The sequence below is a fragment of the Sparus aurata genome, chromosome 22 (genome assembly GCF_900880675.1).
Source record: "Sparus aurata chromosome 22, fSpaAur1.1, whole genome shotgun sequence".
NCBI classification, from domain to species: Eukaryota; Metazoa; Chordata; class Actinopteri; order Spariformes; family Sparidae; genus Sparus; species Sparus aurata.
Window position 1 is genome coordinate 18,666,374 of NC_044208.1, and position 19,626 is coordinate 18,685,999.

A 19,626-nucleotide genomic window follows, 5' to 3' on the forward strand; every position below is an offset into this window, starting at 1 on the left:
TTATTTGTTTTTCTGGCCTTTGCTGTCCACTGACATTGGCTCACAAAAAAAGGAAATGAAACGCTGTAGTTACATCATTTCAGGAATTTCAGCAGGTTCATGACACTGTGCCAACCTCGCACTTCGTTGTGCAATGGTGACGTGATTGCACTTCATCTCCAGCTCTGTTTAAATGAACAGATATACCCTGACCCTATAAAGCCAAAGACAAAAAGACAAACTGACCAGCTACTGCTAAAGCAGGAGAGATAAATCAGGTGAAAGCTAGCAAGGCTTATAGTTTAAACTAAACTGAAAGCAAATGTGCTCACAGCATTTTCCCCTCGCTGTATTCTGTAACCGAGAAATATACATTGTGATTAAACAGTGTTTGGTAATTCACTTTGTTATGACACAGAACTAATGACAGTAACCAAACTCCCAGTTTACCTCTTTTAAAAGGTAACCCAGAGAAACAGTAAGTGGACTACTTATGGTTTTAAGCTGCCTTTGAATGAAATTTAAATGCACTAAATTGAAGATAGTTACATTATTTATTTTCAGTATACTGTTAACAGTAGAAGACTGACTGAAGACTTAATCCTTAAGGTTAATCCTTACACCTGTGGACTGTTAATAATCATTAACAAGCAAGGCAAAAAGATAATCAAAAATTGTGAGAGATCACATTTGTATAGATACTGTTTTTATACATTCTGCTTTTTTTTGCTTTTTTTTTTACTGTAGGTCCCGGTTTCCTAAGCAGTTATGTAGTTTATAGTCAGCATAATCCGGCATAAATTGAAGCCATAACAAACATTCTTTCTTTTGCGCAGTTTGCTCCCTAAAGTATTTTCTTTGTTCTCTACAGGTTCAGTAGTCACTGCTCCCTCCATTTTCAGAGCATTACTGTGTTAAATGACAATTTTCCAAGCATCCTTTCAAAGTTATTTCCAAATGTAATGATTTTCTAATTACCATAATTCTTCAAAACATTCTTTGTGTTGAAAATCATTCAAACGCTGAACAAAGTCCCCCCCCCCCCCCCCACTAATCTGAACAGAAGGCTGTGAGTTGAACTGACTAACGGGGACAAAACGTTCGGGCTCCTCTCTCATTAAACGACTCTGCACTCTCACACAGGGACGACGAGCATGCCCTGATCCTGCAGTACTGTCAGACGCTGGGGGGGGAGGGCTCCCCCTGCAGTCAGCCCCAGAGTCCTGCCCAGATCCTACAGGCCGTGGAGAGGGAGGAACGAGGCGAGCTGGAGCGGATCATAGCTCGTCTGGAGGAGGAGCAGAGGTAAGGCATTAGAAAAGGCATTATCTCAGTCAAAGTCAAATGTGTCTGCGTATCTGTGTCTTCTCTTTGTCACTTCTATACTGTATTAACTCACAGCTGCTTGGTGTCATTCGAGTTCACATGCTCGTTGCCACACATCAGTATGTGCACACACTTCCCGTACCACCCCGCAGTCTGTCTCACATGCCAAGTCCTTCCCCGGTTTGATTAGTAAATGGAGATGGCTTAGAAACAGAGTTACTGTACGATCTATTGTTGTATAGGGACTTTTGCACAGCCAGAAGCCCGACTGGAGTGATTTAACACTGATTACACGCAGGCACTGCAGAAGAGTGAGGTGGAGAGAGAGAGAGAGCTTTACTGCCAGACTCATAAATGCCAACTTAAGTAAAGCACGGCAGCTTATGGTTCTGCACCGATAGAGAGAGGGGGTGAGGAGGGAGTGAGGTGAGAGATTTGGTGGCGTTGGTGGTTGTGGTGGTGTGGGGGGTAGCCTTTATGTTTGTCTATCCACTTCAAATAGGATTTGACTGAGAGAAAGCAGGGGTAAACATGACTGTGGTATTTTTCTGTGGCACCCCGCTGTGGGGGCTAAGAAGTAGCTTTTGAAATGCTCTGCTTGAGTCCTTCTGAGATAATAACAATCATATTGGACCGTATTTGTTTGCGGTAATTATATAACAGAAACACACCTCCTTAGGATTAGTAGTTGAAGGCCTCTGATCTATTTATACAAGCCTCAGAGGGGTACAACACTCTCAAATGACTGGTTACGCATGGCTACAATAATGTAGAATAATTCCAAAAACACATTAAAAGGACCCTTGAATAGTCATGCTAAATAGAAAATTATATAAGGGGGTTTGCTGCGTACACACAAGTATAGATACTGTTCAGAAAACGAATACATGCACAGATATTGTACATACAAAAGAGAAACGTTTGCTTGTAAATAATGTAAGTACGGATATACATGTGCATCGCAAATAACTTCTACCTTAACCATGAGACTCTCTGTAACTCTACAGGAGAGATGAACACCATTCTTCCAAAAGGACAGATGCACCTCTTCATTCAGTTTTATGATTACTGTATTCTCCCAGAAGTGTTCAGTTGGTTAAAGAGCTGATGACTGTGAAGGCCGTAGGAAATTATCCGCATCACTTTCACAACCACACAGTGGCCCCTAGTTTCCCTGAATGGAAGCATCTACATTCTTTGTTACAGTTGCCCTCTTAATTTGTCACCTGCCTGTACATGCATGCATGATTGTACATAAAAACAAACAAAATTACTAATGATGTGGGGTATAGATAGATAGTAGCAGTGTTGTAAAGTAACTTAAGTACATTTACTCAATTACTTTACTTAAAAAAACAGTTCACAAAACATTTGTGGAGCTTCACAGCAAGACGACATTGCAGCATGTTCTTACAAGTAGATGGGGACTTGTTTTAAAACATTAAAAAAAAAAAAAAACTGAATAAAAAAACAAAAAATGGCTCCAAACATCTCATCCGGCGTAATCCAAGTCTCTGGAAACCCCACTAGATCCCAAATTTATTTGAGAGGACTGTTATTTACAACCTCGATACACCAACTTCAGGAAGAGTACACACTCACGCCTTTACAGGACTTTTACTTGTAATTCTTTGCTTCTGTTTTGCTGATTTTACCTCAGTCAGTGATCTGAATACTCCCCCATGTTTTCCCAGGACCCTGCAGAGGGAGTACGAGCAGCTAAGGGAGCAGCATGGCCAGCGAGGGGCCCCTGCTGGAGGCCCCTGGGAGTCGGAGGGTTCTTTCGGCCACCCCGACGAAGCCGATCTCTTAGCCGAGGCCAAGCTGCTTCGGCAACACAAGGGCCGGCTAGAGGCCCGCATGCACATCTTGGAGGAACACAACAAACAGCTGGAGTCTCAGCTCCACCGCCTCCGACAACTACTGCACCAGGTGACATATCGCTTAGACCTATTTGTTGGGCTTGCTTTATCCCAAGAAGCCACGGGTTACGTCTGAGCAGAGACGGATATATATATTCATAGGCTCGTACTTTACAAAAACAGCCATCTCTCAGAAAAAAGGAGTCAGCGTTTTTTTTTTTTGTCTCTTCGTTGTTGTGAACCTTTTCTCTGCCAACTGCAAAATGGACTTGTTTGAAATAGATTCATTATGTTGCTTTGAAGAGGCCATTTGCAGAAAGAATGGCTGTAGTTTTGGGGCGCAGCAGACAGAAAAGAACATAGATGTTCAGAGTTGTCTGCTAATGGAAAAAGACTTCAAACCTGAAGTAGCTTCATCACAATTACAGGAAATGAATGCCAGTTGGAAGCATTTGCGGGCTTAACAAAGAGCAGTTGTGTATGTGAGCTTTGAAGGTAACATAAGACAACAACTTTAATCGCAATAGACATTAATATAGCAGAACTGATGAGTTGGCGTTTGCTTCCTAATATGACCCCTTAATAAATTGAATCCAGAGGAATTCTGATTTTCACAGCTTTTTGAGCACAGCACATAAACAACCGTGACTTGAAGTTTATTTCTCCTCATAACTTGTCTTTTCTTTTAGCTCATTAGGCTTGTGTTTTTTGATAGCAGCAGGGCAATAATCACAGTTCACGGACCGGCTCACACACAACAGCTGGCCCGGCTCTTTCAGTGCAACTCGTAAAAAAAAAAAAAAAGTAATTTAAAAAGTGTGACGCTCATACAGAATGCTTTCAATAAATAAAAGAGTCATCCAAAGTCATTCAAATAAATCATCAACATAAATATGTACTTGTGCGTCTATTAACCGCCCCACATAGACATCAACAGTGTCTGGATTTAAACGTGCGAAACCATTCCGTTTTCTTTTATCCTCGCTTTTTTCTTTTTGTGCCTTTGAGAAACAGCACCTGCTCATCAATGTTCAGATTACATACTAATCGCATCATTACCATTCCATCCAGGAGTCCGGTGTTCGTCTCCAGTCCCTCTATCAATAACTTCCAGGTTTGTTTATGCCCGGCCTAATTGCTCACCGAGGTTGGATTGTTTGTGCCAAGTGAGAAAAAGCACAAAACCCTCAAGCCAAACAAACAGCAATCCCCGACAAATCAAGACTGAGCAAACACGCGGGCAGGTATTGGCTCTCTGGAAGCCGCGGAGCTGGAAGCACTGTAATAACTCACAACAAATACGGCCGGGGGAAGGCAAGCTGACGTGACTCGGCAGATTTTTAATGGATGAAGATTAAGATTCCGACAGACATAAAGTTTTGTGTGTGCCCATGCTTCATCATATTTGAGGGGTTTTTTTCTCCATTTTTAGACAGTGAGATGAAGGAGTTAACAAGCTGACTGGTATACAGAATGCTATTTAAAAAAAATATTCAATCTTATAAAGTAAAAGTCCTCATGCGGCTTCAAATTAAAGCACTGTGTTATTGTTACAGCTAATCTAATCTAAAAGGCAAATGGAGGCCGTAACTGTCAAATAAAAAAACTAACATTAAAAATTAATAGTACGGCTTTCCATCACAGTACACATAGTCACCATTAACAGGTCCTTATTAGGATGCATATCAATAGCATGTTGGCTCTTTATTAGTCATTATAAAGCACTTTTTAATTCCTTATCCTGTTACTCAAATCAAACTACTAGTGAATAAGTTATGAGCCAGATCTCACTTTAGAAGGAGAACTTAATGTTCTCTTTTAGAAGGAGAACATTAAGGAGGACAAAGTCATATGGACACTATTAACATCTGTAGTTGTGCTACACAAGGATCGACCATCTTTCTTGAATGTTGTTAAGGAAGAATGACCATTCTTGTGGTTGTACCACCGTATAATGCAAGTGCGCAGCATATTAAGATCATAATCCATTTACAGCAACCCCCTTACTTGCTATAATTAAGCTGTCTTTAGGAGGTTATTGAGACAAAAAACTCTTTAAGTTAATGGCCGGGAACTTGTAGAATACGCTAATGCATATGCAAGGTATTAAAGGTGCTATATGTAAGCATTTTTGTTGCAATCTCTACTGTAGTTAGTGTGCTAATCAGCTAGCAACACTCCTGTGCCTTTAACAGTCAGGTAACTCAGGTGGTATGCAGCCCCCCATGAATTTAGCAGGTGGTCAATTCTTACATATTATTAATTAGTGCTATATAGTGACTAATGAAGAGCCAATACACTACTAATATGTATGCTACTGAGCAACAAGGAGATGGTGAGTATGTGTACCTTAATGTATAAAGTGTTACCAAATTAACGCAAAGTCAAATTAATTGAAGCAACATATTGTAGACATTGGCATTTTGTTCGATTTGGTGCACCCCCACAGTTTCAGGGTGTAACACTACTGTTGTAAACACAAATCCTAAGTCTGTAACAATTTGTCAGATGTAATGTAGGCGGTAACTTCAAGCAAAGTTCGAGTTGTTTATCATAGACTGTCAAATTTCTCCTGCTGTGTCTCAGCACTGTTTCCCTCCTGTGTGGTTTTTTTTTTGTTGTTTTTTTTTGGGAACTGATTGATGCCGATTCGGAGAGACAAAAAAAAGCGCTGACCTAATCGCATGCACAACTACCTGCATACACACAACCATCCCTATGCTAAATAACGATGTCTGTTTTCTGACATTTAAGTCCCAGGAGTCCTGACGTTATGTCAACATGTCTTTCCATCAAGCGTCAACATCGCTGCCAAGCTGCAGAATAATAAACCCAGCTAGCTTGATGGCACGCATTAAATCCACACTCCTGCAGGCTGACCAAAGCCCTGACCCCAGCTATTCTCAGACGAGCCTCGAGACACTGGCTGTGCTCCAGAGACATTTCCAACATGTTAGCCTTTACTGGTGCTGGGGGCACGGGGAGATGAAATAGAAGGAGAAGAAGAGGGGTGAAGAGGGAGGAAACATTGATTTGATTTCTCGCCGCTGAGAAGCTAAAGGGAATGTGGGATGCTGCAATTGGCATCAAGTGTTGGGGCCCAGTGTGTTGGAGCATGTTTTCACCAGTTTCAATTGTAATTGATTTATTAAGAAACTGTATTGTTTCTTAATATTCGCTTTATTCTTAAATCTTTTTTGTGTCCATCTTTTCTTTTTATTGCTTTGACAACAGTCTTCTTTTATCAGCATGTGAACTGAATACCTGTGTTTTCTTAAATGTTGTATTTATTTAGGTAAATATAAACAAAATTATAGATTATCGCTATCTGCGGATTTCAGGACATCTCAGGGCACAGCAATTTATCCCGGAGGCCGAGTCATAGTGCCGACAAACAGCCGATAGCAGTACAAACCGAAACAACAGTTAGGCAATCTGTTACAGACGCGTCCCTGTCAAAAAAACATTGTGGATGTAAACATTGCTGGATTAATGTAGGTCATCTGCATTCACTGTCTGCTTCTCCAGCACCTGCGGCGGCTGCATTAACTGTCTGTCACAACACCTCAGCTCAGCGGATAGGAAGGCGAGACAAATACACGTCTCCTGCCTTTATGTGTTGTGTATGTTTACGGACAAAGGAAAAATCCTCTGTATGTTTTGGCAGCCTTTCATAGCTTTAATGTCAATCTTTTGTGTTGCAGTCATAGAATTTCTACTGCTGCACCCTCTCTCTATGCAACAGTTAGTCAGAAAATCAAACTATGCAAATGTCTTTTGAGGTCTTTGAATGTGATTGATGCCGTAGCATGTCAAATTCAAGTCAGGACATTGCCGGAGAGCGTCTGCGAGAGACGTCTCTGCGCACATAACAACGGCCTCGTCGTGCCGCCCTCTGGTATTCCCTTGTCGCCGCCTGCCACTGTGAAGCACGGCTAATTGTGAAGTTGTCAAGCGGATGCCAAGCAGAATAATTATGTTATAATAATGGAGTTTTTTTTTTTTTTTATGCTTTCTTCTCTCGCTCGCTCTCTCTCTCTCTCTCTCTCTCTCTCTCTCTCTCTCTCTCTCTCTCTCTCTCTCTCTCTCTCTCTCTCTCTCTCTCTCCGTCTGTCCGTCTCTCAGCCGGAGGTGGACTCGAGGGTCAATGGAGTGTCCTCTCCCACCGTGCCAGATCGAGGGCCACTTACTGAAAACTCAGGTGAGACGCCAAGCTCAGAAAGACTTGCATACTCAGACACGAACACTCGGCCTTGGTGCACGGTCCTTGGGCTTCAATCAGTGGGGCAGAAGCTACGTTATGCTGCATTCAGCCGGTGTGGGAGTTTGAACATTGCTCACAACACAGAGGAGATCTCGCACTGTTTCTCTGCAAATGGAGACTTGTTGCTCTCTGTGGTGCCATATCAAAGTGTATCTGTGTTCTCTGGGACTCAACCTGTGTGTGTGTGTGTGTGTGTGTGTGTGTGTGTGTGTGTGTGTGTGTGTGTGTGTGTTTGCGTGTGTGTGTGTGTGTGTGTGTGTGTGTTCGTTCAGATGAGCTGCTGGACTCCCACAACAGCAGCTCTGACCTGGCAGATGTAATGGAGCAGATTAACAACTCCTTTCCTGCATGCAGTCGTAAGTTTCCTCCTCCTCCTCCTCCTCCTCCTCCTCTCTCCCACCGTGTCTTCCCAGTCTCCGAAGGCAGATTTGTGTTTTGCCACAAGGACGCCGGTCAGCAGAAAAAATTGTGCATGTCACTCCCTTTAACTGTTCATACTTCATCCCTCTAACAGGGAAAATTCATGCGTGGTGTTGAAAATGTGTGAATTAGGCAAGTTTGCACCCTCCTCTGCAGACATTTCTTTCTCGATGAATAATACACAATATTTCTCAACCAGTTTTCCTCAAATTCAACATTGCCTTTCAACCAATGGACCAAAACCCAAAAGCGTATCAGCGTAACCCTTCTGTCTTAATGATGGAATTTTCTAACTTTGATACGACACGTTTGAAACCAGAGTATGATGCACGATAGCGCTGAACGATCGAGTTAAAGACATGCATGTGCACGACATCCACGACATAAATACCGCATCAAGTGAACAATGCCAGCACCACATCTACTATAGAAAGGAAGATTGCATGTCAGTCAGCCGTTTTCATTTGTTAATCAACATTTTCTTCATGTAAGCTATTTATCTTACACCAGGAGGCACGGAATACTTTTAGATTGTCTTGACTTGTATACCATCAGGTAAACAATCTAAACGGTTACAGACCTCATGACAAGACTCATTAAATCGGTCACGCATTCAAGTTGCGTCTTGCATCTGCTGAATTTTGTGGATGTATGACAGGGAGGATCTTGAAAAACGTTCTTCAGAATCCCCGATCTGATCAAGATTGATGATTTTACAGATGTTCCCATTATTACTTCTGTTTTTGACACCTTCAACTCATACTTTTAGTTTAGTTTTTCTTGTTTAAATCCACGTCTCCACGAGGTTCACCGCGCTGAGGCCGTATCATGTAGCAACAATGAATGATTGATATAGAAACAGAAAAAAAAATCGAGGCGGGGGAGAGTCTGTGGTGCTTACCTGATACATTCAGCATCATCTACAGTTTCAACTTGACTCCTCATCCACCTTCAAATCGTCTCCTTTACCTCCTCCAGCTGCTTCTCGTTGATCCCTCTGCCTTCATCTTTCTCTCTCACGACCTCACGCACTGCTGCTCCGCATTGGTCTTTGTCATTTGTACCTCAAACTGTCGTTTGGCTTTTGTTTGTTTGTGTGTGGGTGCAGCGAGGTTTCACGTATAAACGACTGCGGCTCGAGCAGCCGTGCACTTGTCGGAAGTCATGAATTCAAAGGGTCTACTGTTGTATTACAGTGAGGAACGGCGCACTCAAAAAGCGTGATCACAGTTTGTGTAGCGTGCACAGGCTCCTCTGGATTGAGACTTTGGGTTTTTGATTCAGATGAAATGCTCTCTCAAACACATATTTCTTTAAATACAGCCTTTGGGTTTGTTTTGATTATCATTTAAATTTGATGGTTGATACGATCAGGAAAAAAAACGTTAGACCCTCATTACACTTTGTAGACGATTTTGAAAGTCTATCCACCTCTGGGGATATTAATCACATAGAAAAATAAATATAAATCTTAGAGTAGCGAGTCAGAGCTCACCGACTTCAAATTGCATTCAAATTTTTTAGACTTAGAACTCCTATGAGGGCTTTAGTTAAAAATCCATTCTAATCTGGCAGACGCTCCAGCGTTATTAGCATTTGGTGAGTGCACAGCTCCGAGGCACCGGGACTGAACAGCACGGAGCCGAGCGTGTGCATGAATACGTGGGAGGGGACCCAGAGGCTGATAATTTAGCGTAGGCTTATGAAAACAGAAAATGAACTGGGGAGCTCAAGTGTTAAACTACTGTGCTGTCTCTTTGCTTTGTCTCCCGCAGCCTCGAGCCTCTCCTCAAGGCCACAGGTAAGTCGAGGTTCTTCCACACTTTTACTTGTATAAAACAGTCTTGTGTATCCGCAGCGCCTGTTTTTCTTCCTCTCTGGCTTTTTATGTGTTTTTCCGGGTCACTATTTTGGTAACTGGCAAAGGTGAGGGAAGTTTGAGCAGAGCAAAAGAGGTAATTACAGCCCTCAGTGTAGCCTTCACCTGCCTCAGCCCCTCCACATTTGGTGGCCCGTGAGAAAGAGACGGCTAATGGATGTCTGGGGAGCGCCATTAGCTGCTCATCTTGCTCCCGCGGTCTGAGGCCAAGGTGCGTTCTGGGACGGAGGTGCTGTGAAAGCTGTTGCCTCTCTGACCTCTGCCTGCTGCAATTTTTTACCCCACTCCGATGCCCTTCAGCTCTCGTCTCTCCCCCGATTCTGTCTCTGTCTTTTCAAATGGCCTTGGCTTGTTTTTCACACGCAGCTGATGCCTTCACACACCAGTTACACTGCTTATATGTGTTGGCTGTTTAAAATTAGAAACACACCGTCCCATTTGATTTCTGCCTTCCTCTTTAATCATCATTGCACATCAACTCATCACTTCTGGGATTTCTAAACCTCTAGATTTAATTTAAGTTCGATCAAGTTTATTATTACTCTCTAAAAAAATCCCCTCCATCTCCTTTCACTCAAATTTATTTGTGTCATCTCCTTTTTTCTCACTGTACTTAGCCAACACGTTTCAAACACTTTCTGCTGGTTTTCACGGGAAGGCATGGCTGAAAAGGTTTGAGCGCCTAATGCCATTTTCTAAGGAGACGGCCATGCTTTGTAAAATCTCCCCTGAGTCATCCACACCGACCTCCTCCCTTTCCTCCACACCGAGCTCCTAATGGACTGTAACTGGCTTGAGGGACCGCAGTCCATTTACCAGCTCTCAAACCCGATTACTTCGCTCGAATTTCAGATATTTCCACCCGCTGATGTCTTGATGAAGAGCAATGAGGTGGTTTTACTGTACCTGCTGCACTGAGAGTGCTCACTTACAGTGGCTCCACCTTAAAGAATCATTTCACCCCAAAAATGAAAGCGCGGTCAGGGGAAGTTTCAGAGGCCACAAAAAATGTCTAGAACTTCAGAGTAAAAACCACATTGCAGCATTCTCCTTCACAACTGAAATAGATGGGGAAGAAAGAAAATGCAAAATTGCTCCATACATCTTGTCTGGAATAATCCAAGTCTCCAGAAGCCCCATCATAATCACGTTAAGCAGTATTTTCATACTTGCGTGAACTTATCCTTTAACTAACTGTGTTTTAAAGGGTCATTCTCGTCGTCCGATCCAACGCGATTTCATGTTTGCGCTCTCTGTCTTGCAGGTGTTGTGAGGACAGCGGTCGCCAAAGAGGACGGCGCGTGTTTTCTGCGGTGAGAAGAGACAGGACCATTCCCAAACAAACAATCTCCCCGACCCGAGATCCCAAAGACGCACAGGACCAGACAACTTAACTACTTTTACCACCTTGTCTTGTACTATGCAAACTGTACATTTTATGAACTGTAGATTGTACCTGAACTTGGTTCAACATTTGTCAGTGATTTGTTTAGATATGCTGAGGAGTATATGGACACGGGGCTTTGTATAGTAAAATATGCTTTTTGTTTTTTCGTTTTCTGTTTTTAAGAGGGAGGTTTGAGATTTTTGTGAGTTTGTTCTTGTTCAGTTTTGCCTTCACTGGGACTCAAACTGTTACGTTATTTTGTCATTCCACTGCTTCGTACCCTCCAGCCCCCAGTTGTAGTTGTTTGTCAGTGGAAGAGCCACAGATATTCTTTTTGTTCTACGTTTAGGAGCACGCACAGTTCCTGAGTAATAACATCCAGTGGCTGAAAGGATCAGTCTGAAGACGCAGACTTGTCACTTCACAAAGCGTCTGTTTTGTTTTGAAGATCGATCTCGTAGCACGCTCGATGTCAAGTTCCCCTTTAAAGCATTGATGTGTCGGCGCACTTTGCGCCAGACTGAGATTTGTTAATATAAACTTTACCCCTTCTGTGCCTATACAGTTTGTCATTCCATGTGTGGAAGACAGAGATCAGAATTAAAGTGGGATTGTGTATAAAGAGAGAGACGTTTAGGGAACATAAAGATTCAAATCGAAAGTGGTTCTGAATTTGGGTTTGTCATTATGTAGGATAGTTGTTTTTTTTGTTTTTTTTTAAAGATATATGTTCAGAAATCAGAGGAAAGCCATGATTGCCTTGCTACCTCAGACTCATAGACACAGTTTTGCTTTGTGGTTTGTAAACTTGTTTAAAAACAGTAGTGATCATTTACAGAACAAGAACAGCCTGGTTTAGCATTCTAAGCTTCAGCTTACTGTATTGGTGTACACTGCAACGAGGAGATACCAAGTTAAAAAAAAAAAATTACTGTACCACGATGGGTCTGTGGCCTGCTGAAGCGAGTGTTACTTTATCTGTTGTTGGTTTTTCCACTGGCCTTCTAGCACTGGTCCCTCACTGCGTTGTGTTGTCGTGCTATATGCTATCCTGTAAAACTTGTGAGACTGAACAACACTACTATAACCTCCTCTGACTGTAGACTAATGATGATGTTGGTGATGATTTTAATGATTCCAATCATGATGAACCGTACCATGGCAGAACTGTGTCGCTTCTCCTGAGGTATGTAAAATAGATTGACCACACTACGTGTAATATGGCTACGTTGTTTTATTCTAAATAAAATTTTTACTACAAGTGTGCATCCTCTCTGCAGTTATTTCACATCGCGGTGACGGTTTGTTTGCGGGCGTTAATGTTTAAAGGTGACACAAATGAATCATGAATTCATCCCACTCCTTAACTTATTTTCGTATGCAGCACTTGACCTGCATTTACGCAAACTCATCACAGTCAGCGCTGTAGTGTTGTTATTTATCAAAGGAGTTGATCATGCAGTCAGAGCTTGTATCATTACCACATATTTGTGGTGAGAACGCTGAGCTGTAACCAAGGACTCCAAATGAATGATGAAAGGCAATTAGCCTCTCCGCCTTTCACTCCTCATCTGAGCAGCATTACTCACTTGTGGCTCCACGCGCTGATTATTCCTTAAAGATTGTGTGATGTTCGATTTAAAGATATTTACCTTGGTGGAGGGCTCGCTCGGCCCTGCCGCCGCCGGTTATAAATCAAGTCTGACCGCACGAGTCAGTTCATGGTTTAAAAATCGGCTCATTTTCAGCCACCTGTCAGGTTAAATTATGTCCCAACATGAAATGATCTGTGCTCTTAATGCTGCAGTTATCAGACCAGACCAAACTCGGACGGCCTCTTTCCTTCCCCCTTCCTAACCTTGCAGCGCTCTTTCTTTTATTCTCTATTCATCACAAAATGTTAAAAGAAGCATACTCATAGTCGCGTAAGACAAGTGATTCCTCACATATCGGCCATCACTCATCATTTTTCTGTTGTGTCGCCTGCGCAAATTGGACACAAATTACAGCAGTAGCTTTCCCCCGTGCCAGACAAGTTTTTGACTTAATAGCGCTCCCTATCATCTATGGTCCAGCCGTTCCATAACACGCTTCAATAATGCAACAGCAGCCAAGTGGTAGTGCACCCTAATTGGATCTGGGCTTACTGTACATATTTCGACTCCTTATAGACAGCGTGCTCACATCCTCGGGGCTCCCTTAGGTGCTTTAATTAGTCCACCACTCCCAGCTTCTGTAATGCTCTGCAGGAAATCAGCTTGTTTGTAAGGGAAGAAGTTAACAAACCAGCATACACAAGGGAGCGGCTGGTAGTTATTCCTTTACTGGATCCCATTACAGAAAACCAGTATACTGGTATTGTTATTAATATTAATAGGACAATTAGGGTGCCTGTGAAGGCAGATCAGGTTTAATTACTGCAACAATCTAATGTGCTCGTACGAAACTTACTCGGAGGAGGATTGCAATCTTTCCAAAGCGTTTTAATCCTGCTCAGACGCAGCTCTCTGTGACTTGGCGCATTACGCTGTCAGGCTTCAGTGAGGTGGAGCATGCTTGCAAGACTGGGCAAAGATTAGCATTCAGCAGTTCAACAAAAACTCATTTATGATAAAATGATGACAGCGTAAGTGAAACTCTCTGGTGGAGGTTAAAGGTCACGCTCAGATACAGAACAGCGAAGCCCTGAAAGCTGGCTGGCAGTGACGGATACTCGCTGACATGGAAGACTCATGTAACCCCTGGTTACTAAAACCCAATTAAAGTCAAATAAATGACCAATATGAGAAGGTGGGGTTTACTGATGGATAAACAATATAACCTGTGGCTACTGATAACACTATGAACAGAAATTATAAAACAACAATATATATATTGGTCATGTGATAATATAGTTTGAGATTTGACTTTGACTTTATGGACGTTATCCACGTCTGTCAAACACTTGAACTTGCCAGTGCATCTAAGAAATCTTTTTCCTCCTACCGGAGCAGCTAAAGAAACGGGACGTGTGTTTGGACAGTGAAGGCATCAGCTACTTACTAGTAAAAGCCAGATAACTGAATCATTGCTCTCATCCAAAAGACCTGTGGTGGTTACAATTCTGCTGCCATTAGCCAAAGGAAAATTCTTGGTGAGTTGTCTAAGATGCTGGTGTGTGACTTCGGTTTGTGTTTGTAAAGAAAGAAGCGATAAATTAGCGTCGCGGCTCTCCCGCTAGCTTAGCAGCATTAGCATTAGCGTCGCGACTACCGCGCTAGCTATATTAGCGTCATTAGCATTACTCATGCTAGCGTTGTTGGCTGCAACAGTAATGTCGATTAGCAGCTTAACTTCCTAGTGCCCAATTGTGATGCCAAAGAATGTGTATATAGATAACTAATCCTTGACTGAGTTGGTGTTAGCATGTCCCTTGGCCTGTACTGGGATTGGAGGTGCCTGTTGCTATTTCAGGCTAAAATTATACAAAGCTAAGCCTATGCAGTGTGTTGTGTAGAATGACCATAGAGATTACATGGTTGTTGTTGTTTTGTTTTGTTTTTTTGGAGAAGAAGAAGAATGCCAAATTGTTAAAGGTGTTTTATTTGATTAAATGCAACAAGGGTATTTTAGTTAAGAGATACAAGGCATTATATCATTTAATGTAAAATGGCAATGCCATAATGATTCAGATCAAGGAAAAAAATGCATTTGAATCACTTATTGATTTGTTTTCCCCTGGCTTTGTGGGTACAAGGCCAGAGGCCTGTACTGCGAAGCCAGTTTAGTGGGTTAGCGAGGTATGTTGAGTCTAAAGCCAGGCTTCCCTGTACTACAAAGGTGGCTCTCTTTTAACCCGGCTAGATCACCATGGTAACTTATGCTTAGCTCATAACCTGGTCCCGACCAGGTTATGTTCAGCGTTTCAGCTTAAAATCGGCTATAAAAGCGCCGCTGTTTCACTGTGTAAATCATTCGGAGATGGCGTCACCATTCATTGAGAACCCGGTGGACCTGGGAGCAAGAATAATTCTGGCAGCACTACGATGTGAGCGGCTTCTTCGAGATCGCGCTGATCCGCTGGCATTTCCTGATGAAATTCTCTATGAGCGATATAGATTTTCAGCCGAGGGAATACGGAACATTTGCTCACTTATTGAGCCGAGTGTCAGGAATGCCACTCGAAGAAGCTGTGCGCTCACTGTAAGGCAAACTGTTTGTGTAGCCCTTCATTTTTTTTTGCCACGGGAACCTTTTTACATTCAGTTGGTGATGCAGCAAATCTGAGCAAGAACACTGCGTGTTGCGTGTTTGTAGTGTTCCCAAGTCATTTGAGCACAATGCTTGTTAAGGAAGGATTCTATAAAATATCTGGTAATGTAGGCTACTTTCATACCCCTCTACATCATCAGTATTACTTGCTTGCATAATGAAATCTTCCCCTTTTCATTCTTCTTCCTGTTGGCTTAAGATAGTGATATATTAAAATAAAATGGGAAACAGTATGTTATCCACACTGACAAAATGATGGGGCAGCTTGGCTACATACCACTTTGAATGATGTGTTTGTATTTGGCTCTAACTTGCTGCCATGTCCGACTGCTGCTTCCACATCTTAATAAAATGCAATATGAAATATTAATTAGGCCAACCTAGTATTTATTTGTCACAGATAATGAGCAAAGTTAATTATTTCTTTGATGTGGCTTGAATAAACTGATGAACTGATCAATGTTTCACCCGTTGTAGGGCAGTGTACACCCAAACACAAATCTTACAGGCTTGAGCGATTTTCACTGTCAGGAAGCTCTTTATTGTCATTGTACAGGGACAGTCGCTACATTTGCTTGTTCATCCCGACACAGTAATAAAAAAAAAAAAAACACCGAGCCTACGCACACTCAGCCTCGCTTTCAATAAAACACACACGCGCATTCTATAACTGAGATCAGTAAAATGTGAAAACAATATAGACATCATTCAAAAATGAAAAAAGATAGTTGTTACTTCAGTGTATTTATTTTTTAAATGGATGAGGGTTAATATGTAAAAGTTGCACAATGTTGAGCTTTCAGAAATTAAAACACTAAGGGCTTAATATAATATTTATCTTAATATTAATCATTGTTAACTTACGCATTTACACGGTCAGCTATTTTCTGCCAGCAGCCCTCCCTCGCTCTACTGGCGGCGACAGTGTTACTTTTTGCCGTGATTGTGTCCTTGAATTCTTCATAGTCCTGCATAATAAGAATCTGCTCATCTTGAGTAAAATATGTGGCCCGGGATCGATCCATTTTCGCACGGAAGTAGAATAATATGACGTCAAACGCCCCCTTTTACATGTACGCGCGCAGAGCACAAAGCAGAGAACCGGACTTGACAAAGTAAGTTGATAACCACCGTCGCAGTACCGTTTAACTCTGTTTGGGGACTTGGGGCTTTGTTGAGCTGCATCATGAGCACAAAGCCTGGCTATGTTGAGCCCCCTTCGCAGTACAGGCCTCAGGTCTTTTGTTTTCCTGTGTTGATCATTTGTGTGAGACGAGATCCCTGGATTCTTCAGCCAGCTGCTTCTGTTGGAGAGGAGTACAGTTGGTCCTGGAGTGGCGAGCTAACCCAAGAACTGGATCTAAAGAGGATGAGATATGTTTGAAACGTCAGACTAACAGTGGTAGGACAATCGTGTTCAATTGCCCCACGTCCAGCCGTAAGGATTCTCAACGCATTGGTAGGACAATCGTGTTCAATTGCCCCATGCTACAGTCATTGGATTCTACAAGCCATTGGATCCTACAATCTAAGATGAACTTACTGAAACACAAGTGATCCGTCACATGTTATCATTATTGTTTTTCTTTTAAATGTTTGCACCTGATTGTTAGGTATTCTCTCTCTGCATTGATTTGGCAATTGTTGAGATTAAGTCGAGTTGAGTGCATTGCACATCTAATCGTAATGTCTGTTCCTTAATTTACTATGTGATTTGTTCTGGGCTATTTCGGGCCATAAAGGTTATGGTAGCTTTTGAATAATCTTCATATTTACATTCTTCCTCCAACAGAATTCAGGTTAGTGCAGTGAGAGCAATACTGTATGCATTCTGAACATCCCATGTGTTTTGAAGTTGGGTTTGAGTTCCATTAAGTGAACCAGTTGATACTAAAGTTTGAATTGAGTTATGTGTTAAAGAGGGGTCAAAAGAATCACCTGTTGGTTTTCTAGTGGCACTCTAAAATAGGCTACAAAATAGTCGTAACACAAAATAGTGCTAAATTAATGAGTGGTGCCTAAATAACACCATAATACACAAACTAACATTCAAATACCAGGGAGCAAATAGATATACTTACTCAACAGGTGGATTCCTGGTTAGATCTGGAAGAAGGAAAACAAGTGCAAGTCACAAAAGTGATTATTGTTTTGTTTTGGGAATCTGAAGTAATTTTTTCAATGTTCTTGTTGCACTTAAAGTACACACTTGAAAGAAAGAGAGAAAGGAGATAATAAATATTTGGTACTTATCTTTAAACATAACTGCTGAGTCCGTGTGTGTCTTGTTTCACCATTGCTGTTTGTAATCCATTCCTCCCGAGCGACCTGGAGCTTCAGATATTCTGGCCCATAGTGAACTTATTTACTCTCCTCTTACTAAACAAAACAAGACATCTAATGCTCGTTGGTTGTTACATATTTGTGCTCAGTATCATAACTGGTGGTGCTGGTTGTTACACTCAACATTGAGGGAGCTCTAATCAGCAGCATCTTGCGAGCTTCAGCAGAGAGTAAGACCAGAGGCCCACTGCCACGGCATCCTCCTGAGGCACTAATGCTCATTACACACCAGTTGTTGGATGGATGAAGAATGATGAGACAACTTGGCTGACGCAAAAACATGTTATGTTTGGTTACAGGAAGCAGTATGCTGTAACCTCAATCAAGCAGAAAATAAGTCAAGGCGCATTTAGAGACTGGAGCTTTAATTGTACAAAAAGTTTCTCAGCAGGTGGAGCTCAATCAGTCGTCATGTCAGTTGATCTGAGGGTTAGGGTGAACTGCCTTAAAGGTGAAATGAGTAAGACCTAACAGGGGGCGACATATCACAAGAGTAACCATTAACCACTGCCATTAGCTAGTTAGCTCAGTTAGCAGTGCAGCTTGTGGTCCTGACTAGGAGCTTGGGCCAATGGGATGTGGAGTTAGCTTTTAAATACCATTTGTCACAACAATTGGTACAACTGGGAATCTCATCTCTATGAATGAATCTGCTATTTAAAGGGTAACTGTTTACAGGCCTACATTACCCACAATGCAACTGTAATATTTGATGCGGCTAGCAATATGCAGATTAGCTGCTTTCGAGTGTTAAACAGTGCTACAAATCTTTTCATACTGGGCATCAAAATGTGCTCCAGTGTTTTTATATTATTTAATGTTAAAGCGTATTTGTTTTTCTGTAGCATTTTGTTAAAACAAGCTAGTTCGAAATTTGGCAAACAGCTAAGCTAAGTAAACTCGGTAACATTAGCATCCTGATTTTTTTTAACTTCAAATCGACACAGATTCTTATTAGGTGGTGCTCCTTTACTTCTATGAGCCCCTCTTACTCTTCTTGTGCTGCCATTTCATTTTCATAATTCATGTTTTTAGCCACACCACTGGCTCGACTCCGGGGCTGGCTATATTGATTTGTTGGATCTTTTGGATGTTTGATCAGCCAGTTGGTCCTCCGCTTTTGGTCCAGAGTGGAAAATCCCAGCAACTGTGGGACGGATTACCGTACAGACATTTAAAATCCCCAGAAAATTCATTTTTAAACTTTTGTAATCTCCTTTCTTGTCTTCTACAGCCATAACTGTTCGTCAAATACTTATGATAGGATCAACTACTTGTGTGTGGGGGTGTGTGTGTGTGTGTGTGTGTGTGTGTGTGTGTGTGTTGGGGGGGAGGGGGGGGGGGGGGGGGAACAGTGAATTGTATGTGTATGCGTGAATGTGTGTACGTGTATGTACCTGCATCATGTTAGTTAATTTCTAGGCCAAGATTCAGGGAAAGATAGGCCAATATGTTATCATGTTATTTAATATATTCTATGGATGAATGGAGGGATGGATGAATGGATAGGAAGATATTGTTTTTGAATTGATGGATAGATGCTTGAGTGGAGGGTTGGATGTATGGATAAGATGTTTTTTAAAAAAAAACAAAAACAGGTTTTTTGTATGTTATTTTAAAGGCCCCTCTAGGGACGGACATTGGAAATTAGCTAAGGCTATAAATGCTATGATGCTTTCTGTTGGATTGTTGTACAACCCACATGATCTGTATCTGTCCCTATTAAATAAACCATATAAAAAAAAAAGAAAAGAAAAACTCCTGACATTCCCAGTAGCCTCTGACGCATTTTGTGTTTCGTAATAGTGCTAGCTGTCTAAAATGCTGAGTTCCATTTCTTTCATGCATTCTTTATTCAATATTGAAATTCACTCTTATTGCAGATATTAATAGATCTGTCCATTATTCAACCCAT

General features: G+C 41.8%; 1 protein-coding gene across 9 annotated transcripts in view; it reads left to right on the forward strand.

Moving 5' to 3' along the window:
• Window positions 1-12,383, forward strand: part of utrn (utrophin) — a 193,325-nt gene extending 180,942 nt beyond the window's left edge. For 6 of the 9 annotated variants that reach the window (XM_030404286.1, XM_030404284.1, XM_030404290.1 and 3 more), the window contains 5 exons: window positions 1,123-1,284; window positions 3,000-3,237; window positions 7,293-7,368; window positions 7,704-7,787; window positions 10,995-12,383. In XM_030404286.1, the coding sequence (XP_030260146.1) occupies window positions 1,123-1,284; window positions 3,000-3,237; window positions 7,293-7,368; window positions 7,704-7,787; window positions 10,995-11,047 (613 nt within the window). In that variant the 3' untranslated portion in view covers window positions 11,048-12,383. Of the gene's footprint in view, window positions 1-1,122; window positions 1,285-2,999; window positions 3,238-7,292; window positions 7,369-7,703; window positions 7,788-9,626; window positions 9,653-10,994 lie in introns of all 9 variants that reach the window. The other 3 variants (XM_030404293.1, XM_030404287.1, XM_030404291.1) reach the window with 2 other exon arrangements.
• Window positions 12,384-19,626: the final 7,243 nt, after the last annotated feature.